General features: G+C 46.8%; 2 protein-coding genes across 2 annotated transcripts in view; both read right to left on the bottom strand.

The window, feature by feature from the left end:
• LOC310850505 (proproteinase E-like) overlaps positions 1 to 11,976 on the bottom strand; it is a gene marked incomplete at its 5' end in the record, with an annotated part of 29,197 nt that extends 17,221 nt beyond the window's left edge. The window contains one exon of the mRNA XM_083752022.1: positions 11,940 to 11,976. Coding sequence (XP_083608148.1) covers positions 11,940 to 11,976 — 37 coding nt within the window. The remainder of the gene's footprint in view (positions 1 to 11,939) is intronic.
• A 784-nt stretch (positions 11,977 to 12,760) lies between these two features.
• Positions 12,761 to 26,087, bottom strand: CELA3B (chymotrypsin like elastase 3B). The gene is made up of 8 exons (XM_083750339.1): positions 26,031 to 26,087; positions 24,868 to 24,953; positions 22,269 to 22,366; positions 20,498 to 20,632; positions 18,039 to 18,175; positions 16,784 to 16,926; positions 13,843 to 13,995; positions 12,761 to 12,831 (listed from the first exon to the last, which is right to left on the bottom strand). The coding sequence occupies exons 1-8, from the start codon at positions 26,068 to 26,070 to the stop codon at positions 12,814 to 12,816; spliced, it is 810 nt and encodes a 269-aa protein (XP_083606465.1). The 5' UTR covers positions 26,071 to 26,087; the 3' UTR covers positions 12,761 to 12,813.
• Positions 26,088 to 26,322: the final 235 nt, after the last annotated feature.

Genomic DNA, 26,322 nt, shown 5'->3' with positions numbered 1-26,322 from the left:
TGCATTGCTGGGGGTTGGACTAGATGAGCCACAGGGTCCCTTCCCATTCTACAATTCTAGGACTCTGTGATTCTAGGCTGCCGGTCCAGCCAGCTGGCAGGAAGGTAGCCTAGGGCATCTTATCCTTTGTATCAAGCGGCAAAGTATCTTGGGCTAAGTCATGGCCAAGTGGAGTCATGGGTGGGGCAATTAAGGGCCTCCATGTTTTGAAAACAGGATGCTGCAAAACAGGCTGTCCCTGTTTTGGTTTGGGAAGTGCTGGAGAGAAAATCGTGCCTCTTGCACGATTAGAGGCAGGGTGGGGCGAACGGTTCGCTCTCACACATTGCATGAGCAGGATGAGAGGAAGAGAGAGATTAAGACCGACGGCAAGAAGTTGCTTCGATGCATGCTGAATGTTGGACGATCCAGGAGAGAGAAAAGAAAGTCCTTTGCACAGCATGTAACCTATGGAACTCCCTGCCACAGGAGGCACTGATGGCCGCTAACTTGGATGGCTTTGCAAGGCAAATTCGTGGCTTTATTTGACAGATTTGTGCTCTGCCGTCACAGAGGCAGAATCCCAGTTGCTGGAACTGTCTGGAGGGGAGAGTTGCTCTTGTGCTCAAATCCCGCTTGCGGGTTTGCAAAATAGTGGCATCTGGTTGGCCACTGTGAGAATAGGATGCTGGATTGGATGGGTCGCTGGCCGGATCCAGCATAGCTATTTTTTTCGGGGGGGGGGGATGCCGGGGGGATGCATACCCCTAAACATTTGATGAATCTAAGTTTGGCCTCATTGGGGGGCAGTATTTCAATATGAGTAGGGAAGTGAGAGTAACCCTAGCGTTTTTTTTTTAAAGGAAAAAAAGCACTGACTCTTCTTAATGGTTTATGTTAGACAGAGACAGACAGAGAGAGAGGGGGGGGGGGATCTCCTGGGTGCTGTGGGTTTCCCAATCGCCAAGACCATGTTAAAAACTAGGATGTGGGACATAGATCGCCAGGAACTAATCTCAGCTGCGGAAAAAACATGTTCCCCTCTTTATTTTCGACTCTCTTGGGCGCAGGAATTTAACCTTAATTATTTGCAATTTTTGTTTAACCTGCAAGAAAGAAGGGCTTTTTCGCTGTCTGGGTTCAATTCTAATCCTTCTAACCTCCTTTGGGATAGGTTTGCAGGTATGGCAGAAGGAGATAGTATATGCCCATGCGATGCCCACCTGGTAGAAACTCTAGCTCACATGGCCCTTAAATGTAAAATGTATGATGATCTCCGCCAACAATTTTTAGACCATCTATGCATTCCAACATGGAAACCAGAGGCAGAGGTTATACGCTTCTTATTACAGGAGCTCACCAAGACAGTAGCTAATTCCTCTATTTTATGTCGCCAAAGTACGCTACAGGATCCTGCCCTTGCTGGAGACCCACAGAGATGAAATAGATTGCTCGCCTCTTCTTCCCTTTGGCAAATGACTGTACTGTTGAAATGGCAACGAGATCAAACTGGCCTATTTAGTTTGAATGTTTGTAAAGGTAAAGGGACCCCTGACCATTAGGTCCAGTTGTGACTGACTCTGGGGTTGCAGCGCTCTTCTCGCTTTACTGGCTGAGGGAGCTAGCATACAGCTTCCGGGTCATGTGGACAGCATGACTAAGCCGCTTCTGGAGAACCAGAGCAGCGCACGGAAACGCCGTTTACCTTCCCGCCGGAGTGGTTCCTACTTATCTACATGCACTTTGACGTGGTTTTGAACTGCTAGGTTGGCAGGAGCTGGGACTGAGCAACGGGAGCTCACCCCGTCGTGGGGATTCGAACTGCTAACCTTCTGATCGGCAAGTCCTAGGCGCTGTGGTTTAACCCACAGTGCCACTCACGTCCCCTCTGAATATTTGTATGTGATGCCAATAAAGGTTTGATGATGATGATGGTAAAAGAGAGAGAGAGAGAGAGAGAGAGAGAGAGAGAGAGAGAGAGATTCTTACCACCAGCCACCAACAGAATGGGTATCAACAGCGCGAGCATCTTGACTGGGAGTTGCTTAGAGGTGCTGTGAAGCTTTTAATACCCCTCCTTATCAGCACCAGGAAGTTTGGGTGCCCCGCACAGGTGTTGAACTCTCTCGTTGCCCAGCAGCCAAGGCCATTCGAGGGGAGGTCAGCCAGGCAATGGAAGGGAAAAAAATTACCGTAATTTTTGCTCTATAAGACTCACTTTTTCCCTCCTAAAAAGTAAGGAGAAATGTGTGTGCGTCTTATGGAGCGAATGCAGGCTGCACAGCTATCACAGAAGCCAGAACAGCAAGAGGGATTGCTGCTTTCACTGCGCAGTGATCCCTCTTGCTGTTCTGGCTTCTGAGATTCAGAATATTATTTTTCTTGTTTTCCTCCTCCAAAAACTAGGTGCGTCTTGTGGTCTGGTGCGTCTTATAGAGCGAAAAATATGGTACTCGCTCTTGGGGTGAGGAATCGTAGAACTGCAGAGTTCAAAAGGACCCCAATGGCCATCTAGTCAGTGTCCCTGCAGTGATGCTGGAATCAGGCCTTTTGTGTGGTGGCCCCCTACTCCTTGGAATATATTCCTGAAAGAAATTGAGAGACAGTGTGGTGTAGTGGTGTAAGGGTTGGACTAGGAGAGACCAGGGGTCAGATCCCTACTTGGCCATGAAACTCGCTGGGTGACCTGGCAAATTGGGTGGTGGAGAACTATGTCTGCTGCTTTGAGCTCCTTGGGGGATAGAAGCTGGGATATAGACATGATACTGTAAATATGCAATGCTTTTTTCTAAAAAAAATGTTTAGCGGTACTCTCATTTTGACTCAAGAGGAACACCAATTTATAGTTCAAATCGGGGGAAATAAATACAGTAAATGGACAAAAGTACAGTGGTACCTTGGTTTAAAACAGCCCTGTTTATGAACTATTCGGTTTACGAATTCTGCAAAACTGGAAGTAGTGTCCTGGTTTGCGAACTTTACCTCAGTCTAAGAACAGAATTTGAACGATGGAAGGGCACTGGCAGCGGGATGCCTCATTAGGGAAAGTGAGCCTTGGTGTAAGAATGATTTTGGTTTAAGAATGGACTTCCGGAACGGATTAAGTTTGTAAACCAATGTACCACTGTACAAAGATTCACAAAATGTTTAGGGGTATGCACACCCCTGTGTACCCCCAGAAAAAGCACTTTAAATATGTAATAAAGACATTTAAAGCAGTAATTTGGGAATTGCAGGGGGTTGGAATAAATGACACTTGTGGTTAATATAATATAATATAATAAATTAAATTAAATTAAAATTAAACAAGCCCCTTTGTACTGAAACCTCCCTCTTGCAAAAGTCTTTTAAGGAGTTGTTTCTGGTTGGTAAAAAAAAAAAAGACTTATTTTGGCAATGCCATTTTAGGGGGGAAAAGTGAGAAGAAGAACAGTTCATGATTTCTACTCAGCTACAACTTTGGCATTCTGGGGCGGAAAATAAGCCCCCGAAGGCAGGGGCGTGGGAATCCAAGATCCGCTTTCTTCTTCTGTCGTAAGAGCTGGAAAAAATTAATAATTATTTTTCCACGAAGGTGAAACGCCCTTGAGAAGGAGAACAGGTGTTTGGGGCAGCAGGAATCTGTTAACAATTAACCCTTGTTCAAAAAGAGACGTTTTTGCACAAGGACTAAATCCCACCGCCAACCCAACCGCCACGTTCTCAAGGTGCCGATAAAAACCAGGGGAAGTCCAAGGCTGGTTGCAAGACCTTGATTGATGGCCTGCTGGCTGCAGGCTGGGGAAAATGATGTGCAAGATAATTTTCGCCCTCTCTCACTTTGGAAACTCTTTGGGTTTTCCTTCTAACCCAGTTGGGAAATGAGCATACTGGTTCTAAATCATTCATGGGAGTGTGCCCTCTGCTGTGTTTTTCAAAGGCCCAGGGTCAGGTGCATGTATTTATTATTTAATGGTTTTTATTGGTTTTACAAAACAAATCTCACATTTAACACATTAAAATTTCAAATTCAAACAAGATTCTTCCGAATCTTAGGACTTCCCTCTTCCCCTCCATGGGTCCTTGATAAATCAACTGCATATCATAATTTCTCCACATTAAAGTGCTCCAAAGTCTCTGTAACGTTGCAGGAGTTGTTGAAAGCCTGCCAAAGAGCTCAAGTGATTACAGTGTTCTTTTAAGTACAGCTTCTGTTTGTCCCATTCCCTACTGAAGTTTCGATAGTCCTGATTTCTGACTTGCCCCGTCAGTCTCACCATCTCTGCATATTCTAATATTTTCATCTGCCAGTTCGCTTTTGTATGTTGAGAACTTTAAACCTCCCCCTTAAATAAATTCACGCAAGACTCAAATTTTGCTTTGGTTTTGGGCAGAATTTAGGCCACAACTTTATTGATTACAGCAAGTGACTGGTTGCATACTGTTATGTACTGAAGTTCTCACCCTGGGCCAGCAGGGGGATACTGTAGATAGTTTTCACTCAGGTCCACATATGCAAATAAGGAATCGAAAGTGACATTCAGTGATTGGATAGTTTCAGAAAGTTGTTACTGTTGCGTTGTAGTGGAGCTCTATATAAGGAGGCTGGTTGAACCCTTCAGTTCTGTCCTGGGTCTGTGAATAAACAAGAGCTGTTTGAAGAATCGCTGTGTCGTTTGATATGTTCACCCACAACTTAACACACAGGCTCTGGTTCGATAGCTCCCTGCCATGCAGGTAGCGCTGACCCAGGGCACCAGCCAAGTCAGCCTAAGGTGAACACCTGGATAAGCGGAAAGCCAGGAGCAGGCTATCTCCGCCACCCAAATGCCCCCCTGGACTAAGGCATGGGCACAACCCCCTCAGAGGGTTGACCAACCCATCGAGTCCCTGGATTCCTTTAACGGAATACCCTTCACATAGGGATGGCGAGAGCGTTCTCCCACCCCTATCACCTGAACCAGAGCCTATCCGCAACCTTACAAGTTGTGACGATTTGCTACGTGGCAGGCAAAACCCAATGGCAACAGCCAATCAGCCAAGTGGGGGAAACTCCTGCCGTGCCCCTGTCCCAACGACAGACGTCACACTACGGCATAGCAAGGTCAAGCGCACAAGTCCTAAAAGTAGGGAGAGGTTGGCGGATGTTCCGATGCATGCACCAAAAGAGGAAGCTCTGGGTCACGTGCATAGGTATATATAGGTCCCTTGATCCGTTTAGCCTGCGTCCCATTGGCTTGATTGAACCCTGCATCAAGGGACCTACCAATCGGGTGTTGCAGCTATCCAAACGTACCCACCTACAACACAGGGTTAGGTTGCCAGGACCCGCCGCAACACGTGCCCTCTTTAAGGAAGGACCCGATTTCTCTTTCCACCGCTGGGCAAAGCACCGTCCTTGCAGCTGTGGCTGCGGACATAAATAGTCTCAAATCTTTCAGTATATCTGCACCTAGAATTCATAAGAGAAAAGCTTCTGGTCTTTTAGCAAATGTTATTTTGAACATTTGCTTTGTTATATGTCATTTCCCATAATTCCTTTATCTTCTTACAATTTTACAATTTTTACAGTTCCAACATACATTCGAATTGGTGCTATACATTATTGCTAACCTACTGGGTGTTAAGTACCAACGGCACATCACCTTTGTGTAATTTTTTCCAGCATGTAGCACGCTGTAAATTTCAAATCATTCTTATGCTGCCAACTGTATATTATATCCAAAATCTCTTGTCCAGTGAATCATTACGGACTTAACTTCTTACCGGGTCTTCTGCGTGTAAAGTAGGGGTTCGGCCACAGAGTTACAGGCTCCCACTAAAAATAAAGTAAGATTCTGCCGCTCAGATAAAGGGCAAATTTAAACTGGAGCAAAATAAACTGCCTTATGCTGAGTCTGACCCTTGGGCCGTTTAGCTTTGAGGTTGAATCCTGACAAGACAGAAGTACTGTTTTAGGGAACAGGAGGTGGGCACGTGTGGGGGATTCCCTGGTCCTGAATGGGGTAACTGTGCCCCTGAAGGACCAGGGGCGCAGCCCGGGAGTCATTTTGGACTCACAGCTGTCCATGGAGGCGCAGGTTAATTCTGTGTCCAGGGCAGCTGTTTATCAGCTCCATCTGGTACGCAGGCTGAGACCCTACCTGCCCGCAGACTGTCTTGCCAGAGTAGTGCATGCTCTAGTTATCTCTCACTCAGGCTACTGCCATACGCTCTACGTGGGGCTACCTTTGATGGTGACCCAGAAACTACAACTAATTCAGAATGCAGCAGCTAGACTGGTGACTGGGGGTGGCCGCCAACACCACGTAACACCGGTCTTGAAAGACCTACATTGGCTCCCAGTACGTTTCCGAGCACAATTCAAAGTGTTGGTGCTGACCTTTAAAGCCCTAAATGGTCTCAGATCAGTATACATGAAGGAGCGTCTCCACCCCTATTGTCCAGCCTGGACACTGAGGTCCAGCGCCGAGGGCCTTCTGGTGGTTCCCTCACTGCAAGAAGCCAAGTTACAGGGAACCAGGAAGAGGGCCTTCTTGGTGGTGGCACCCGCCCTGTAGAACGCCCTCCCATCAGATGTCAAAGAGAAAAACAACTATCAGACTTTTAGAAGACATCTAAAGGCAGTCCTGTTTAGGGAAGCTTTTAATGTTTAATAGACTATTGTATTTTAATATTCTGTTGACAGCCGCCCAGAGTGGCTGGGGAAACCCAGCCTGATGGGTGGGGTATAAATAATAAATAATTAATAATAATAAATAAATAAATATTATTATAAATAATAATAAATTATTATCATTATAAATAACACATTATTATTATAAATAACAAATTATTATAAATTATTATTGATAACAATAATAATAATAAATTATTATTATAATAAATGATAAATTATTATTATAAATAATAAACTTATTATAGCTCAGTATTGTCCACACTGACTTGCAGTGGCTCTGCAGGGTTTTGGGCAGGGAGTCTCTCCCAGCCCTACCTAGAATTGCTGCCAACAATTGAATCTGCAACCTTATTCCACATTTGTATTTTTTTTTAAAGAATTTTATTAAGTTTTTCAATAATTATATAAAAGCAAAATAAAACAATAATAAAACACAGACAAAAGAAAACCGAAACGAAAAAGAACATGTATAATTTCATTCCCTTTTTTCTTATACCTTACTTTCCCGACTTCCCCATACCTCCCCTCTCTGTGTTCCAGTTTCTATTATATTTAATTCAGCAAATCCTTCCCCTTAATTTTGTTTAAATTTTTAACCCTTCTTTTCTTATCACCTATCCAATTCGGCTGGAAACCACACAGTTTCTAAACCAACACCATTCTAACACTCATTAATTTTACAATATTTCTTAAGATAGTCCTTAAATTTCTTCCAATCTTCTTCCGCTGTCTCTCTCCCCTGGTCTCGGATTCTGCCCGTCATTTCTGCCAGTCCCATGTAATCTATCACCTTCATCTGCCATTCTTCCAAGGTGGGTAGATCTTGTGTCTTCCAATACTTTGCGATGAGTATTCTTGCTGCTGTTGTAGCATACATAAAAAATGTTCTATCCTTCTTTAACACCGCTTGGCCGACAATACCCAAGAGAAAGGCCTCTGGTTTCTTCAGAAAGGTATATTTAAATACCTTTTTCAATTCATTATATATCATTTCCCAGAACGCCTTAATCTTAGGGCATGTCCACCAAAGATGAAAAAAGGTACCTTCATTTTCTTTACATTTCCAACATTTATTATCAGGCATGTGGTAAATTTTTGCAAGCTTGACTGGGGTCATGTACCACCTGTAAATCATTTTCATAATACCGTATTTTTCGCCCCATAAGACGCACTTTTTCCCCTCCAAAAATGAAGGGGAAATCTGGGTGCGTCCTATGGGGCGAATGCAGGCTTTCGCTGAAGCTTGGAGAGCGAGAGGGGTGGGTGCGCACCGACCCCTCTCGCTCTCCAGGCTTCAGGAAGACATCCGCAGCCTGGGCAGCCCTGCAGGAGGTCAGGCAGGGATGTCTAGGCTGCGGATAGCAGCCTGCTTCCTGGAGCGTCGGGCACCCTGAAAGCAGAGCGCCCTGCGCTTCGGGTGCGCATCCGCAGCCTGGGCAGCCCTGCAGGAGGTCCGGCAGGGCTGTCTAGGCTGCGGATAGCAGCCTGCTTCCTGGAACGTCGGGTGCCCTGAAAGCAGAGCGCCTGGCACTTCGGGAGCGCATCCGCAGCCCGGGCAGCCCTGCAGGAGGTCCGGCAGGGATGTCTAGGCTGCGGATAGCAGCCTGCTTCCCGGAGCGTCGGGCGCCCTGAAGCAGAGCACCCCGCGCGCCGGACAGACATCCGCAGCGTGGGGAGCCCTGCAGGGGTTCCCCGCAGGGCTCCCCACGCTGCGGATAGCAGCCTGCCGCCGGGCGGGCGGAGCGCCCTGAAGCAGAGCGCCCCGCGCGCCGGACAGACATCCGCAGCGTGGGGAGTCCTGCAGGGGTTCCCCGCAGGGTTCCCCACGCTGCGGATAGCAGCCTGCCTCCCAGCGGGTGGGGCACCCTGAAGCAGAGCGCCCCGCGCGCCGGACAGACATCCTGAGGCAGACATCGGCCAGCCCCACAAGCTCAGGGAGGTGCAGCGCCCTTCCTCGACCTGGTTTGGTTTCCCCGACCTGCTTTTGGGGGGGAAATAAAGGGGAAAAAAATTTCCTTTATTTCCCCCCAAAAAAACTAGGTGCGTCCTATGGGACGAAAAATACGGTATTTTCTCTTAAGGCATTACATTCCGTAAATTTCATACCGGTGGTCCACAACTTTTCCCAGTCAGCAAACATAATGTTATAACCAAAGTCTTGTGCCCACTTAATCATAGCTGATTTCACTGTTTCATCCTGCGTATTCCATTTCAACAGCAAGTTATACATTTTTGACAAATTTTTAGTATTGGGTTCTAACAATTCTGTTTCCAATTTTGATTTTTCCACCTGGAAGCCAATTTTCCTGTCCATCTTATAAACCTCCATTATCTGATAGTAATTAAGCCAGTCTCGCACTTTATCTTTTAATTTCTCAAAATTCTGCAACTTCAATTTGTCCCCTTCTTGTTCCAAAATTTCCCAATATTTCGGCCATTTGGACTCCATATTATACTTTTTCACCGCTTTTGCCTCCATTGGCGACAACCACCTTGGGGTTTTGCTTTCCAGCAAATCTTTATATCTAATCCAGACATTGTACAAGGCTTTCCTGACAATATGGTTTTTAAAAGCTTTGTGTGCTTTAACCTTGTCATACCACAAGTATGCATGCCACCCAAAAGTATTATTAAAACCTTCTAGATCCAGAATGTCTGTGTTTTCAAGAAGTAGCCAATCCTTCAACCAGCAGAAAGCTGCCGATTCATAGTATAGTTTAAAGTCTGGCAGGGCAAATCCCCCCCTTTCCTTTGCATCAGTTAAAATCTTAAATTTAATTCTGGGTTTCTTGCCCTGCCAGACGAATTTCGAAATGTCTTTCTGCCACTTCTTGAAACAGTCCATCTTGTCCACAATTTGCAGTGTTTGAAACAAAAACAACATTCTAGGCAATACATTCATCTTTATAACTGCAATTCGACCAGACAAGGAAAGCTTCAAATTTGACCAAATTTCTAAATCTGTAAGAACTCAAGCTTTTAGGGTGCTATGAAATTCCCTGCCTGTTGCTATTGCTCAGGAATCTTCACTGTTCTCAAACACCTTGGTTCCCAAACGCCGAAAACTCAGAAGCAAGTGTTCCAGTTTTCAAATGTTTTTCAGAAGCCGAATGCCAGATGGTGCTGTCTGCTATTGTTTCTGGGGCGCCTGCATCACTCAGAAGCTGCACCTTGGTTTTCGAACATTTCGGAAGTCAAATGGACTTCCGGAATGGATTAAATTTGGCTGTTTATTTTGAGGCTTTTTCAGTTCATTTGTTTTTGTGACTGTGTGGAACCCAGTTCAGCTAGTGAATGATTGTGTGACTATGGAAATGGATAAAAGCCCCCCATCCAAACAATGATTATCATCAGTGCAGGTAAGGGGTGGGAATATTTTTTATCATCTACAATACTGTCTTATTTTATAATACAGCACATTGATTTTTGCTTTCATTTTATGGATCAATGGTCTTGTTAGATAGCAAAATTCATGTTAAATGGCTGTTTTGGGGGTTGTTTTTAAAAGTCTGGAATGGATTAATCCATTTTTGCATTACTTTCTAATGGGAAAGCGCGCCTTGGTTTTGGAACGCTTTAGTTTTGGGACGAACTTCAGGAACGGATTAAGTTTGAGAACCAAGGTACCACTGTACAGTCATACCTCGGGTTGAAGTAGCTTGGGGATAAGTATTTTTGGGTTGCGTGCTGCAGCGACCTGCAAATAACGGAGCGCATTACTTCCGGGTTTCGCTGCTCGCGCATCCGCAGACGGTCAAAATGACATCACACGTATGCGCAGAAGTGGCGAATAACGACCCGCGCACACGCAGACGAGCAGTCGTGTCTTATGTTTGCTTCAGGATGCGAATCGGGCTCCAGAACAGATCCCGTTCACATCTAGAGGTACCACTGTATGTGAGAATGGCCATTTCTCATCTGCCATAACCCCTTCCCCACCCAGGCATCCTCCTCCTTGCCTGGGCAATTATGCACGGGCAATGCTAGGGACAGGTCCAAAGCATACATTTAAAGTGCATTATGCACACATTTTAAAGGTAAAGGACCCCTAGGCGGTTAAGTCCAGAAAAGCAACTATGAGGTTGCGCACTCATCTTGCTTTCAGGCCAAGGGAGCTGGCATTTGTCTGCAGACAGCTTTCTGGGTCGTGTGGTCAGCAGGACTCAACCACTTCTGGCACAATGCGACACCATGACGGAAACCAGAGCACACGGAAATGCCATTTACCTTCCCGCCGCAACGATACCTATTTATCTACTTGCACTGGTGTGCTTTCAAACTGCTAGGTTAGCAGGAGCTGGGACAGAGCAACGGGAGCTCATTCCGTTGCGGGGATTCGAACCGCCGACCTTCTGATCAGTAAACCTAAGAGGCTCGGTGGTTTAGACCACAGAGCCACCCACATCCCATTTAAAGCACACATTTAAAGCACATTCACTGCCTCAAATATTGGGAATTATTGTTTGTTAAGGGTAGAGGGGTGCAGGTGGTGCTGTGGTCTAAAGCACAGAGCCTAGGGCTTGCGGATCAGAAGGTTGGCTTTTTGAATCCCTGCGATGGGGTGAGCTCCCGTTGCTTAGTCCTCTCCTGCCAACCTAGCAATTCGAAAGCACGTCAAAGTGCAAGTAGATAAATAGGTATCACTCCAGCGGGAAGGTAAACGGCATTTCGGTGCGCTGCTCTGGTTCGCCAGAAGCGGCTTAGTCCTGCTGGCCACATGACCCAGAAGCTGTCTGCAGACAAATGCAGGCTCCCTCGGCCAGTAAAGCGAGATGAGCGCCACAACCCCAGAGTCGTCCACGACTGGACTTAGCAGTCAGGGGTCCCTTTGCCTTTAAGGGTGCTGGGAATTGTAGCTTGGTACAGGGGTAGACACAGTTCCTGGGGAAGTTATGTGTTTTTGGGCGGGCAAGTGAGGGCTGGCAGAGGGCACATTGGGGTTGGTGGTGCCCTCACTTGTCCTGATGGACCACCCTCTGCCTCAGTGACTGTCAGACATTTTCCCAGCTGAAGGTGGGATCCCAGATGCGCCTGACCCCCCCCCCATTCCCCACTCCTTGTGCAGAAGGCATGGATGGACTTTGAGCTTTCAAATTCCAGCAGCATCCTGTAATACACCAAACTTTGGCCCCCTCCCCCCTCCTGTTCCTTTCTAAGTTATTGTTGCAGCACCCAGTGTCGGCAAAGCAGTCGTGCGCCCCTAAACCCGTCTCTGCTGAAGGTGACTGGGCTGGAACCTGAATCGTTCTTCAGTGCTGGTGACAACACCCTCCAAAGCACCACAGGATGGCTTGAGACTGACTCAGGAAATTGCAGGAAAGCTCTGTGCTCCAGTGCATCACCCCCAGAATTTGCTGCCTGAAGCAGCTTGCCTTGCTGTTATGTACTGAGTAGAATAGGATCCAAAAGGCAGCAGTCTGATTGGTCCTAGAACAATAGGATCCAGAATGCAGCAGTCTGATTGGTCCACAGCAGCCACCCAATCCAGCTCCAGGTGGAAGTGAATCCGCAATCTGATTGGCCTACAGGTAAATCCCGGAATTACCGTATTTTTTGCCCCATAGGGCGCACTGGCCCATAGGGCGCACTTAGTTTTTTTGGGGGGAAATAAAGAAAAAAAATTATTTCCCCCCCCCCCAAGCTTTTGGGTACAGGCAAGCTCTCTGCTAGCTGTGGGAGAGCTGCGTGAAGTCGCTCTCCCACGGCTTGCGGAAAGCTTCCTGAAGTCTGGAGAGCGAGAGGGGTCGGTGCGCACCAACCCCTCTCGCTCTCCAGGCTTCAGCGAAAGCCTGCATTCGCCCAATAGGACGCACACACATTTCCCCTTCATTTTTGGAGGGGGAAAAGTGCGTCCTATAGGGCGAAAAATACGGTAGCTAATCACGTGGGGCCCATTGTGTAAATAATGTATACTATACAAAGCAGACATTCTGGGGGAACTTCCATTCCTCCTCACCAGCATGAGCTGAATAAAGAGCATGAAATCCACTCTTGACTCTGAGTATATTTCAATTGCCTAACAGTAGGGCTGGCCCAGAGAAGCGACAGAGGTGAGAGAGAGAGAGAGAGAGAGCGAGAGAGAGAGAGAGATGGTAGGCAGATGAGTGCATTTTTAAATTTTTATTTTGAAGAATCCAGCAAGGAAAGCATTCAGCTGCAGTTGCTGCTGCTTGACGTTAATGGCTGGAAATGGTCTGCAAGAAAAAAAGAGAGAGTTGCAGTGTTAGGAAATGTGCCAGAGTTCTTTGGGCAGATCCACACCATATGCTTAAAGCATGGGGCTTCCCCAGAAAGAACCATAGGAACTACAGTTCCTGGAACCCTTAAACTATAGTTCCCAGGATTATTGGGGTGGGGAACCATGTGCTTTAAGTGTATGGTGGCTGGCCACTGTGAGGACCAGATACAGGACTAAATTGGCCATTGGCTTATTAGGAAACCAAATCAATTACATAGCTAATTATAAATTTTAGAAGGCTTCCCATGTGCTGTAGTTCAGGGTCTGATTCCCTTTAATGCTACCTCCAGATTATTGCTCAAACGAAACACAACCCATCCTTGATAAAGCCCCTTATACCACAGCTACAACGATTAACTTCAATTTGCATTAACACATATAAAGGTAAAGGGACCCCTGACCATTAGGTCCAATCGTGGCTGACTCTGGGGTTGCGGTGCTCATCTCGCTTTACTGGCCGAGGGAGCCGGCGTACAGCTTCTGGGTCATGTGGCCAGCATGACTGAGCCGCTTCTGGCGAACCAGAGCAGCGCACGGAAACGCCGTTTACCTTCCCGCTGGAGCGGTACCTATTTATCTACTTGCACTTTGAGGTGCTTTCGAACTGCTAGGTTGGCAGAAGCTGGGACTGAGCAACGGGAGCTCACCCCGTCACGGGGATTCGAACCGCCGACCTTGTGATCGGCAAGTCCTAGGCTCTGTGGTTTAACCCACAGCGCCACCCACGTCCCTTTTATCAACACATATAGTAATTTTGTTACATATAGTAAATTTGTTGACTTGGAGTTACTCTGGAGAGGTCTTTTTCTTTGTTCTCAACTCTTTTGATGCAGCTGTAAAATTCCACCTTTGATTTCAAACAGGGAGTCCAGGTTCTCCCCTCTATGTCCAGGCGAAGAAATTAATTACAATTATTTGTAAAAGAACGATCTGGTGCCCCACCAGAGCCCTGACGTGCAGGACCTACCTCTTCAATCCAGTTGTTGAAAGCAGAGACACGGGTGAAGACGGTGGGCTTCTTCAAGGTGTTGCACCCCCAGGCAGAGACAAAACTCGTCACCCCGTGGACGTACCACCTCCCGTCAGCAGCCCGGCAGTTGAGAGGGCCTCCGGAGTCACCCTGAAATAATAGGCGTGGTGTGAAAAGCTGCACCCCATTCAAATGATGATATTCTATCCATGTTGTCAACTTCCCTGATAATTCCTTAAAGTCTTTTAATTTTTTACAGGAAGAATCCGCGATCAGAAAGAGGAGGAACATCAAGAAGATTGGAAGAAATTTAAGGAATGTTTAGCTAAATATTATAATATAATGTAAGTGGAAATACTTGCAAGTACTAAATTGGTTTAGGATTAAAGTATGTTGAATTGTATAATACTATGGACTGAGAATATTATGAAAAGAAAGGAAGTTAGTAATTGGAATAAGTTGATTTTATTAGAAAGTGGATATTGGAAAATTGCTAAAATGAGATTTAATGAAAATCAGGAAGGATTCGAGGAAGTCACTTAACAATGGAAAGTAATTTGGATTTTTAATAGCAAGATGTTTTATACATTTGTTTTGTTTTTTAATATGTTTTGTTAGTTTGTGTTGTGTTATATTTGTTATAAATTTGGAAAATTAATAAAAAAAATTGAAAAAATAAATAAAGCCTTTTAATTTATACTCTCCACCCTCTGGTTTTAGTAAATTTCTATAAGCTGTCCATCCTTCTATCATATTCTTTTCCTTTACTGTTACAGCTTTCAATGGTGAGAGCCAAAGTTAAATTATTATTGCATTTATCCCATACTCTATACAATCCCCCCCCCGATTATATAATTTATAAATCCTTTATGAACTTTCGCCTTTTCATACAATAAATATGCATGCCAACCGAAAACATTGTCATGACCTTCCAAGTCTAGAATACACGAATTCTCTAATGCCATCCATTCCTTCAATCAGCAAAGACAGGCTGCCTCATAGTATAGTCTCATATCCCATAGGGAAAACCTTTTTCTTTTGCATCTATCAATATTTTATATATCAGTTTGGAAATGTTAAAATGATTGTAAAATTAGTGAAATGTATAAATCAGAAAGGCATTAATCATTTTTTATTTTTTTAAAGAAAGCTGCACCCCGGGCAATAAAAGGTGAGGTCTATAGCTCTGCAGTAGGGTAGATCATTAGTACTTGTATACTATCTATTAAATTCATTTACCACTCGCGAGCTGAAGATTGCAAAATGAATGACGCAAACTGAATCAACCAGTCCTTGTAGAAACGAGTCTAGGGTGCAATTGCTGCCCCGCAGGGGGTTGGACTAGATGACCCAGGAGGGTCCCTTCCAACTCTACAATGCTAGAGTTCAAAAGTAAACCTGACCTTTGTAGCTCCGCCCACCTTTGCCTCTGGCCACACCCACCAACGGCACATGGCACCCCCAGGAAGTTGCCCAGAAGGGAATGTGGTCCCCCCGCTTGAGAAGGGGTTTCCTGCTCCCGGTTCAAAGTGCCGCGAGACCCTTTGCTGCGTTCTCGTGCGAAAGACTGGGTTTGCATCCTTACCATACATTGCAAAGCTCACCCTGCAAAAGGATCTTGAGAACCGTAGTTTCCCCCCTGTGGTGCTGCAATTCCCAGCAGCCTTAACTACAGTTCCCTGCATTCTTTAGGGGAAATAACATGCCTTTAAATACACAACATGCCTGTTTCTAAAGGCAGTTCCTCCTCTGGAAATCCTTCTTCCCCCGCCCCCAATTATATTTCATTAAGTTTCAACATTTTTAACACATGCAGTCAAAACGCAATGTTGCCTTTTCTCTTATTTTTCTTGACTTCCCACCCCGTTCTCCACAGACTTGTTGCTTCTCCCTTTCTTATCTCCCTTTCTTATCTTCCGTCTATCAAATCAGAACCACAATATTATAATCTAATTCCTTCTGTTGCTCGTAGCTCAAATCGTAGCTCATGAGTTCATCGTACCATAATATTATAGTATAATATGCTATATCAGGCGTGGCCAGCTCCCAAGAGACTGTGATCTACTCCCACTATAAAAAGAACTGGCAAATATCTACCCATTGGATTGACCAAAGTTGTTGAGCTTTTTGTGGGGGGCCATCAGCAAAGTTGGGGGAGAAAGGCCCAAAATTGTTGAGCTTTATTATTATTATTATTAATTTTATTTTTGGGCCAGTCGATCAGGATCACGCGATTGACCAGGACTGGCTGGGGACACCCCACGATCGCGATCCACCAGTTGGACATGCCTGTACTATATACTATAATGTTTCCTTAAAAGGTAAAGGGACCCCTGACCATTAGGTCCAGTCATGACCAACTCTAGGGTTGCGGCGCTCATCTCGCTTTATTGGCCGAGGGAGCCGACGTACAGCTTCCGGGTCATGTGGCCAGCATGACTAAGCCGCTTCTGGCAAACCAGAACAGCGCACAGAAATGCCGTTTACCTTCCTGCCAGAGCGGTACCTATTTATCTACTTGCACTTTGACGTGCTTTCGAACTGCTAGGTTGGCAGGAGCAGGGACCGAGCAACGGGAGCTCACCCCGTCGCGGGGATTCGAACTACCGACCTCCTGATCGGCAAGTCCTAGGCTCTGTGGTTTAACCCACAGCGCCACCCGCGTCCCTTAATGTTTCCTTAAACAATCTGAAAAAGGCAGGCTCCTATGGAAATCATTTCCCTCCTTGGGAACACTAGTGGCTCAGTGGCTGCTAACCAGAAGGCTGGTGGTTCGAGCCCCCGCAGGGTCCCTTCCAACTCTACAATGCTATAGTTTTACGACCAGCCCTTTCTGCCGTCCACTGTCTTGCCCGCAGGGTAGCTGGCGATGGGGCCCCATCGCTCAGCACAGCTATTTCCTTATACGGTGCCAGCCCCTTCTTTGCGGTTTACTGACGTTGCAGCCGGACCGGATGTCTCCCCCGGCGCAGACCATCGTCTCCTTCACGGTGTAGCTCCACCAGTCCGGCTGGCTGCAGTGGGCGTAGTCCACCGACGGGAGCAGGGCTTGCTGAAGGATGGAGGGGAGAGGCCCGCCAGCTGTAAGAGAATGGAAGGGGTTTTGGGAAATACAGTGGTACCTCGGGTTACATACGCTTCAGGTTACAGACTCCGCTAACCCAGAAATAGTACCTCGGGTTAAGAACTTTGCTTCAGGATGAGAACAGAAATCATGTGGTGGCGGCGCAGCGGCAGCGGGAGGCCCCATTAGCTAAAGTGGTGATTCAGGTTAAGAACAGTTTCAGGTTCCATTATGGAGGGGGTGACAAATTATCAAGGAACAATTACTGCCCTACTAGGGCAGTTCACAAAACACTTTTTTTTAAAAAAAATGCCTGCTTCAAAGGTCTTATCTTACTACACTAGGGATTATATAGCTATATATGAAATTTCATATATATATATATATAGCTATATATGAAATTTCATGCATATCGGTTAATATCTTGACCCTCCTCCACGAAAATAGCTGTTTACTTGGCCGTTTTCCTATGTCGGGAAGGCTGACATTTCAATTCAGTGGAGCGCTTACTGTTCCCAACCCTAACCCTGCGGAAAGCCATCTAATTAGACTTTAATTTGATTTTGACAAGGTTTTTTTTGGTTTTTTAAATTCACCTTTATTGATTTAAAATATCATCTTACATATATTACAAATAGTTACATCAAAATTAAACACAAAAATATAATAGAAAGAAGATAAAGAGAATAAAAAGCAAAAAAGATTTTGACATGTTTTTAGGAGGTAATTTAATTATTATTTGATTTTATACCAATGTTATGTATCTGATGTTAGCCGCCCTGAGCCCGACTTTGGCCGGGGAGGACGGGATATAAATAAAAGTTTATTATTATTATTATTATTGCTTATTATTATTATTATTCCTTTGTAAGAAAATATGAAATAACGTAAAACCATTTTTGCAGGCAAAAAATAAAATAAAAATCAATGTATGGGGGGGTGGCAAGAAATTTTCCACACTGGGTACCACCTGACCTTCCTACGCCTCTGCTCTCAGCCTAACCTACCTCGCAAGGTTGTGGGAATAAAACAGGGAGTTGGAGTACCGCATACGCATCCCCCTGGAGTTCTCAGAGGACCAAAAAAAGGGGGAGAGAAATGCAACAAGTAAATAAATAAGGTCACGTACTATAGAGGCGCCCCCAGCCGCTGATGTAGCAGGGGGATCCATTGGGGAGCAGGTCCCCTGGGGGCGGGATGCACCCCAGCTGCACTTTGTCGTTGAGCTCTGCGCTGCGAGAAAGCTTCAGCAAGGCGATGTCATCCCTGAAAGAGGAGGAGGAGGAGGTTTTGTGTTCAAAATAATAATAATAATAAAATTTTATTTATATCCCGCCCTCCCCAGCCGAAGCCGGACTCAGAGCGGCTAACAACAGTAAAATGATACAACATTCTAAAATCATTTCATTATAAAATCAGTTCAAATCAGATTAATGGCAACCGTTGGGCTGGAGTTCTGTGAGTATTGCCAAAGGAGGGAGGCAGACTGTGCCTTGGCCAAAGGCCTGGTGGAACAGATCTGTCTTGCTGTCCCGCAGGGCCCTAGTCTCTTGTGACAGAGCATTCCACCAGATCGGGGCCACAGCCGAAAAAGCCCTGGCTCTGGTTGAGGCCAGCCTAACCTCTCTGTGGCCGGGGACCTCCAAGACGTTTTTGTTTGAAAACCGTAAGGTCCTCCATTGGACATAACAGGAGAGGCGGTCCCATAGGTACGAGGGTCCTAGGCCGTATAGGGCTTTAAAGGTTAAAACCAGCTCCTTGAACCTGATCCTGTACTCCATCAGGAGCCAGTGCAGCTGGTATAGTACCGGGTGAATGTGATCCCGCAGCGAGGACCCCGTAAGGAGTCTCGTTGTGGCATTCTGCACCCGCTGGAGTTTCTGGGTCAAATATAAAGGGAAACAGGGTACTGTTTACCATATGTGGTGGCCATGTACACGGCCAAAGGCTTCCTGGGAAATGATATACGGTACAATGAATTAAAGAAAACGATAAAATGATAAAAAGTACCTTCCTTCTCTTTGCATTCCCAACACAAATTTGAACTTGCTTTGTACATTTTAGCAATTTTAGGTAAAGGGACGCAGGTGGCGCTGTGGGTTAAAGCCTCAGTGCCTAGGACTTGCCGATCGAAAGGTCGGCGGTTCAAATCCCTGCGGCGGGGTGCGCTCCCGCTGCTCGGTCCCAGCGCCTGCCAACCTAGCAGTTCGAAAGCACCTCCGGGTGCAAGTAGATAAATAGGGACCGCTTACCAGCGGGAAGGTAAACGGCGTTTCCGTGTGCGGCTCTGGCTCGCCAGAGCAGCGATGTCACGCTGGCCACGTGACCCGGAAGTGTCTCCGGACAGCGCTGGCCCCTGGCCTCTTGAGTGAGATGGGCGCACAACCCCAGAGTCTGTCAAGACTGGCCCGTACGGGCAGGGGTACCTTTACCTTTACCTATAGGGACCCCTGACTGTTAGGTCCAGCTGCGGACAGCTCTGGGGTTGCGGCACTCATCTCGCTTTACTGGCCGAGGAAGCCGGCGTACAGCTTCCGGGTCATGTGGCCAGCAGGACTAAGCCGCTTCTGGCGAACCAGAGCAGCGCACGGAAACGCCGTTTACCTTCCCGCTGGAGCGGTACCTACTTATCTACTAGCACTGCGTGATTTTGAACTGCTAGGTTGGTAGGAGCAGGGACCGAGCAACAGGCATAGCTGTTGTGGTGTGCAGAGCCAGTGTGGTGTAGTGGTTAAGAGCGGTAGTCACGTAATCTGGTGAACCGGGTTCGCGTCTCCGCTCCTCCACATGCAGCTGCTGGGTGACCTTGGGCCAGTCACACTTCTCTGAAGTCTCTCAGCCCCACTCACCTCACAGAGTGTTTGTTGTGGGGGAGGAAGGGAAAGGAGAATGTTAGCCGCTTTGAGACTCCTTAAAGGGAGTGAAAGGCGGGATATCAAATCCAAACTCTTCTTCTTCTTCTTCTTCTTCAACTTTTCCCTTTTCTTGCGATGAATCCTATTCAGAATAAGGGAATTTCCCTTTAAAAAAGGGAAACGTTGTCAGCTATGTCAACGGGAGCTTTCCCCGTTGTTGGGATTTGAACCGCCAACCTTCTGATCGGCAAGCCCTAGGCTCTGTGGTTTAACCCACAGCACCACCTGTAAAAATTAGCAATTTTGTTGTTGTTGTTTAGTCGTTTAGTCATGTCTGACTCTTCGTGACCTCATGGACCAGAGCACGCCAGGCGCTCCTGTCTTCCACTGCAATTTTACTTGGTGTTAAATAGCGTGGTACCTCTGGATGCGAACGGGAACCATTCCGGAGCCCCGTTCGCATCCAGAAGCGAACGCAACCTGCGTCTGCACGTCTGCACATGCGCGGATTGCGATTCGACGGATCTGCACATGCACGTGACATCATTTTGACTGTCTGCGCTTGCGCGAGCGGTGAAACCCGGAAGTAACGCGCTCCGTTACTTCCAGGTCGCTGCAGAGCGCAACCCAAAAATACTTATCCCGAAGCTACTTCAACCCGAGTTATGACTGTACCAATGGTATATCATTTTCATATAGGAAAAAAGATAAGTGCCCTTCTCCATCTGCTTACCCACAAGCCACACAGTTGCCGTTCCAGCCAGGGTGCACATAGATGTCCTCTGAGTTCACCAGGATGTGCTGCTCTGGACCTTCCTCTTTGTTCCGGTCGTACTCACCCAGAACCACCTTGTATTTGCGGGATGGTCTGAGAAGAGAGAGGTGAGTTAAAACCCCTCTGCCTTTTGTGTGGCTGGAATGTAAGTTCACTGTAGGAACTCCCTGCCTATTGAAGATCAAGCCGGTGCTTTTGCGGTACTCTTTTCAGCACCTGCCAAAAACACTCTGGTTTAGACAAGCTCTTTCGGAAAGTCAGTGCGAGTCTTAATCTGAATTTAAGTCTATTTTTCAAAACCTTTCTGACGTTTTCAAATTATTTCTGCTCGTTTTTGTAAAATGTTATCGTTTTATCTACTTTGTAAGCCATTGTGAGACATTTTATACAATCAAATTTTATGAAGTACAGTGGGACCTTAGCTCTCAAACTTAATTCGTTCCGGAAGTCCATTCCAAAACCAAAGCGTTCCCAAACCAAGGCACGCTTTCCCATAGAAAATACTGCAAAATGGATTAATCCGTTCTGGACGTTTAAAGACAACACCCAAAACAGTCATTTAATATATTTACTATCTAACGAGACCTCTGATCCATATAATGAAAGCAATAATCAATGTAAAAAGGCAAAGGGACCCCTAACTGTTAAGTCCAGTTGGAGACTACTCTGGGGTTGCGGGGTTGCGGCGCTCATCTAGCTTTACTGGCCGAGGGAGCTGGCGTTTGTCCGCAGACAGTTTCTGGGTCATGTGGCCAGCATGACTAAGCTGCTTCTAGCAAACCAGAGCAGTGCATGGAAAAGCCGTTTATCTTCCTGCCGGAGCGTTACCTATTTATCTACTTGCACTTTGACGTGCTTTCAAACTGCTAGGTTGGCAGGAGCAGGGACCGAGCAACGGGAGCTCACCCTGTCACGGGGATTCAAACCGCCGACCTTCTGATTGGCAAGCCCTAGGCTCTGTGGTTTAACCCACAGTGCCACCCGCGTCCCATATTAATAATAATAATCAATGTACCATACTATGAAATAAATAAGGCAGCTTTGTAGATGATTAAAATCAAAATTAAAATTAAAAAACAAAAGCGCCAAACTTAATCTGTTCTAAAAGTCTGTTTGACTTCCAAAATGTTTGAAAACCAAGGTGCAGCTTCTGATTGGTGCAGGCACTCCAGAAACAATAGCCAACCACTGCATTGGACGTTTGGCTTCCAAAAAACGTTTGAAAACCAGAACACTTACTTCTGGGTTTTCAGCGTTTGGGAACCAAGGCGTTTGAGAACCAAGACATTTGAGTACCAAGGCATTTGAGAACCAAGGTACCACTGTAAATGTTTCAGCATAGCTCAGTTGGTTAGAGCATGGCGCTGATAACACCAAGTGCACAGATCTAGGACAGCTGCACATTCCTGCATTGCAGGGGGATGGACTCAATGATCTTCAGGGCCCCTTTCAACTCTACAATCCAAATTTTACAGAAATATATCTGCTTCTTCACCCGCTTTCCCCTCTGACGCTGCCCCCCCCCGCTGCTGTGCGACTCTCAGGTGATTGCCCGTGTGGTCTCAAGGTACCAAGGTATGTGTCACATCCATTACCCTGCCCTCTAGGCCCTCCTAGCAGTCCATGTGGCCCTTCGTTGATTGCCCACAAGGCCCCCGGGTTCCTACCCGCGTTTCATGGGTGTGCTCAGTTCTTGGTTCCGACACGCCTTGAGAGAGACCACACTTACGAGATGCAATGTCCGGCCGTCATGACCCAGTTGGCATCGATGAGTGTCCCTCCGCAGGTGTGGTGGAATTGTCCTCCGCTTTCATATTGCAGGGAGACCTGTAGAAGAGAGCGTAGATGATGGAGGAGCTGAGATCTGGCCAGGCTGGGAGGTCTTCTCCCCACCTGAAAGGACTTTCCTTTTTTAAAAATAAATTTTTTATTAGATTTTCCACAATGATAACACAAACCACAAAGCAAAATGATACACAAAAACAGAAAAAGAAAAAAGGGGAACAATAAACAGATAAACAATAACAACAAACTTAATTCTTCACAAATCCAACCTTTTAAACATCTTGATTGACTTGCACAAATCCCTCCCTTCTGAGTTTCCTTGTAATTAAAAGTAACAGCTTTCCAATATCATTATTAAACTAAAACAATTTCCAATTATAGTCCATCTTATTCACTTTTCTTTCATTCTAAATCCCATTTATTTAATTATAACTTAGTTTAATCCTAGGCCTATTTGTTTCTTTCAAGTAATTTCTATTTTTTTATATTACAATATTTATTCAAATTGTCCTTAAATTTCTTCCAGTCCTCTTGAAACTCCTCTTCTTTCTGGTCGCAGATTCTTCCAGCCAGGTCAGCTAGCTCCGAAAAGTCCATCATCTTCATCTGCCAATCTTCCACTGTTGGTAGTTCTTGTGTTTTCCAATTTTTAGCAAGTAATATTCGGGCGGCCGTTGTGGCATACAAAAATAATTTAACATCTTTCTTGGGCAATTCCAAACCTGTTATTCCAAGAAGAAAGGCCTCTGGTTTCTTAATACAGTGGTGCCTTGCTAGACGAAATTAATCCGTTCCGCGATTCTCTTCGTCTAGCGGTTTTTTCGTCTTGCGAAGCAAGCCCATTGACAGCTTAGCGGATTAGTGCTAGAGCTGTCAAGCGGCTTCCAGCGATCAGCTGTTAAGCGGCTTATCAGCGGAACAGCTGATAAGCGGCTTAGCGGCTTAGGAAAAGGGCAAAAAAAGCAAAAAAAAACCGCTGGGGGACGCAAGATTTTTTCGTCTTGTGAAGCAACCCCATAGGGAAATTCGTTTTGCGAAGCGCCTCCAAAACAGAAAAACCCTTTCGTCTAGCGGGTTTTTCGTCTTGCGAGGCGTTCGTCTTGCGGGGCACCACTGTAAATGTATATTTCAACATTTTTTCCTGAAAGAACTTTCCTAGCCCTTTCCTGCTCCATTCCTCAAGAACAGGGGCAGCTGTCCAGTTGCCACTGAACTGCACCCCCCAGCAGCCCCAGCCAGTGGTGTAGCATGGGTTAGCAGTGCCCGGAACAGGTCAAGTGTTGTGCTTGAGTGGAGGCATGTGCCGGGGGGCACGTGCTGAGTCCACTCAGAGGGTGAACCAAGTCTGCCTCCAACAGGGATGATGGGAGTTGTAGTTCAGCCATACCTGGTTCGCCTAAGGCTCCCCACACCTCCTCAAGAGGTCTGGGACGGTGGGCGATTCCAGACTGTCGGTGCATGTGATAGTAGTTAAGAACGTTGGACGAGGACTTCAGAGCTCTGGATTCAAATCTCCACTTGGCCTTGAAGGTCACTGGGGTGACCCTGGGCCAATCGCTTTCTCTCTCAGCCTTGCCTACCTCACAGGATGGTTGTGCGGATAACAATGGGAAGGAACTTCGAACTTTATGTGGATGTGACCACAGCTAAAATGAAGTCTCCCGAACCGTTAGTTGTTCCTCATAGGGGAGTTTCCCCAGTGCCCCCCCCCCCAATTGCTCCAGTCAGCCTTCCGCTTTCCTAGGTCTAGAATAATAATAATAATAATTTATTATTTGTACCTGGCCCATCTGGCTGGGTTTCCCCAGCCACTCTGGGGGGCTTCCACAAAGACCAAAAATACACTAAGATGTCATACATTAAAAACTTCCCTGAACAGGGCTGCCTTAAGATGTCTTCTAAATGTCAGGTAGTTGTTTATCACTTTGACATCTGATTGGGAGGGCATTCCACAGGGTGGGCGCCACTACCGAGAAGGCCCTCTGCCTGGCTCCCTGCAGCTTTGCTTCTCGCAATGAGGGAACCACCAGAAGACCCTTGGCGCTGGACCTCAGCGTCCGGGCAGAACAATGGGGGTGGAGACGCTCCTTCAGGTATACTGGGCCAATGCCGTTTAGGGCTTTAAAGGTCAACACCAACACTTTGAATTGTGCTCGGAAACGTACTGGAAGCCAATGTAGGTCTTTCAAGACCGGTGTTATATGGTTTCGGCGGCCGCCCCCAGTCACCAGTCTAGCTGCCGCATTCTGGATTAGTTGTAGTTTCCGGGTCACCTTCAAAGGTAGCCCCACGTAGAGCGCATTGCAGTAGTTCAAGCGGGAGATAACTAAAGCATGCCCCACTCTGGCGAGACAGTCCGCGGGCAGGTAGGGTCTCAGCCTGCGTACCAGATGGAGCTGGTGGACAGCTGCCCTGGATACAGAATTGACCTGCGCCTCCATGGACAGCTGTGAGTCCAAAATGACTCCCAGGCTGCACACCTAGAACACTAAGGTGAGATGACACCACTAGGCAATGCTCCCCCCCCCCATGCAGGTACTCACTTGCCAGGGCCAGCTGTATGGCACAGCATCCTCGCCGTTCACCACTCTCCCCGTGGGGGCATAAGAAGGTTGTCCGCAGCCATAGACTGATGAGAGAGAGGGAGGCAGTTTGCGTTGGGGGGGTCATTGATGGAAATTATCCAAATCTTCCTGCAGATTTCACTTTCCCTGCGATTGCCTGCAAGGCGGAGAAGGAAACCCACATGCCCTCCAACATTTCTCTGATGAAAATAGGGACATCCTATTCTATAAATTTTTTCCTATTTATACTCCCCCCATCTGACCTAGTTGCCCCAGCCACCCTGGGCGGCTCCCAACATATATAAAAACATGATAAAACATTAAACTTTTTTAAAAAAAACCTTCCCTATTGAGGGTCGGATAACTCCATATCCTCGGACATTTTGAAAATAAGGACAGGAAAAGGGAGACATTCTGGGATCGTGTCAGAAAGTCTTTTGTAAATCCAGAACTGTCCCAGGAAAATAGGGACACTTGGAGGGTCTGAAGCTAGGGTGGCTCCAGATTAGGCCTCAAATACCCCGATGCTAGGGACGCGGGTGGCGCTGTGAGTTAAACCACAGAGCCTAGGACTTGCTGATCAGAAGGTCGGCGGTTCGAATCCCCGTGACGGGGTGAGCTCCCGTTGCTCGGTCCCTGCTCCTGCCAACCTAGCAGTTCGAAAGCACGTCAAAGTGCAAGTAGATAAATAGGTACCGCTCTGGCGGGAAGGTAAACGGCGTTTCCATGCGCTGCTCTGGTTCGCCAGAAGCAGCTTAGTCATGCTGGCCACATGACCCGGAAGCTGTACGCCAACTCCCTCGGCCAGTAAAGCAAGATGAGCGCCGCAACTCCAAAGTCGGTCACGACTGGACCTAATGGTCAGGGGTCCCTTTACCCTTTACCTTACCCCAATGCTAGCTTTGCAACTGGCTCCAAACCCCTGGAATCAGGGCCAAAGCAGACGCGTTTCCCCACATTTCTGCTCTCAAAGCAAACAGGGGAATCTGCATTATACTGCTACGTTATACCCTACTGCTCTCAAGACCACAGTCCACCAAGCTGGGGGAGGCCCAGTATGAAAAATGACTACAGGCACGGTGGTGGTCTCAGGTGAATTGAGGAGGTGGGCTTCTAGGTTGCATTCGGGGTGTGGACTTTACCCTCAGCTGCCAACAGGAATGGGACGAAGAACCTCCACATTGTGGCGCGAGCGACCGACTGTCTGGGAGAGCAAGAATGAGCGGCAGAGCCTTTAAATACCACCCACCCTGTCTCCAAGTGGGCTGGATCCTAGCTATTGCAGGAGCCCCCAAGGGCACTGTTCAGCCTTGGACCTGCATGGCACCCGGTTCATATCTTTTTTCCCAGCACAGAGGGACATTAAGGTAGCAGGAGGAGGTCAGGGCAGCTGTCTGGAGTGGGGAAGGTTCCAGGTCCAACCCCCCCCCCCCA

Source organism: Podarcis gaigeae, assembly GCF_964106915.1.
Source record: "Podarcis gaigeae genome assembly, chromosome: 8".
Taxonomy (NCBI): domain Eukaryota; kingdom Metazoa; phylum Chordata; class Lepidosauria; order Squamata; family Lacertidae; genus Podarcis; species Podarcis gaigeae.
This window is presented reverse-complemented; position numbering and strand designations above follow the sequence as displayed.

Bases quoted from the DNA above. Each gene is read 5' to 3' on its own strand.
- CELA3B (XM_083750339.1), bottom strand. From the start codon at position 26,070: ATGTGGAGGTTCTTCGTCCCATTCCTGTTGGCAGCTGAGG. The intron at 24,954-26,030 runs GTAAAGTCCACA...CTCTCTCATCAG, and splicing joins ATTCCTGTTGGCAGCTGAGG to TCTATGGCTGCGGACAACCT. The intron at 22,367-24,867 runs GTGAGTACCTGC...TCTCTTCTACAG, and splicing joins CATACAGCTGGCCCTGGCAA to GTCTCCCTGCAATATGAAAG.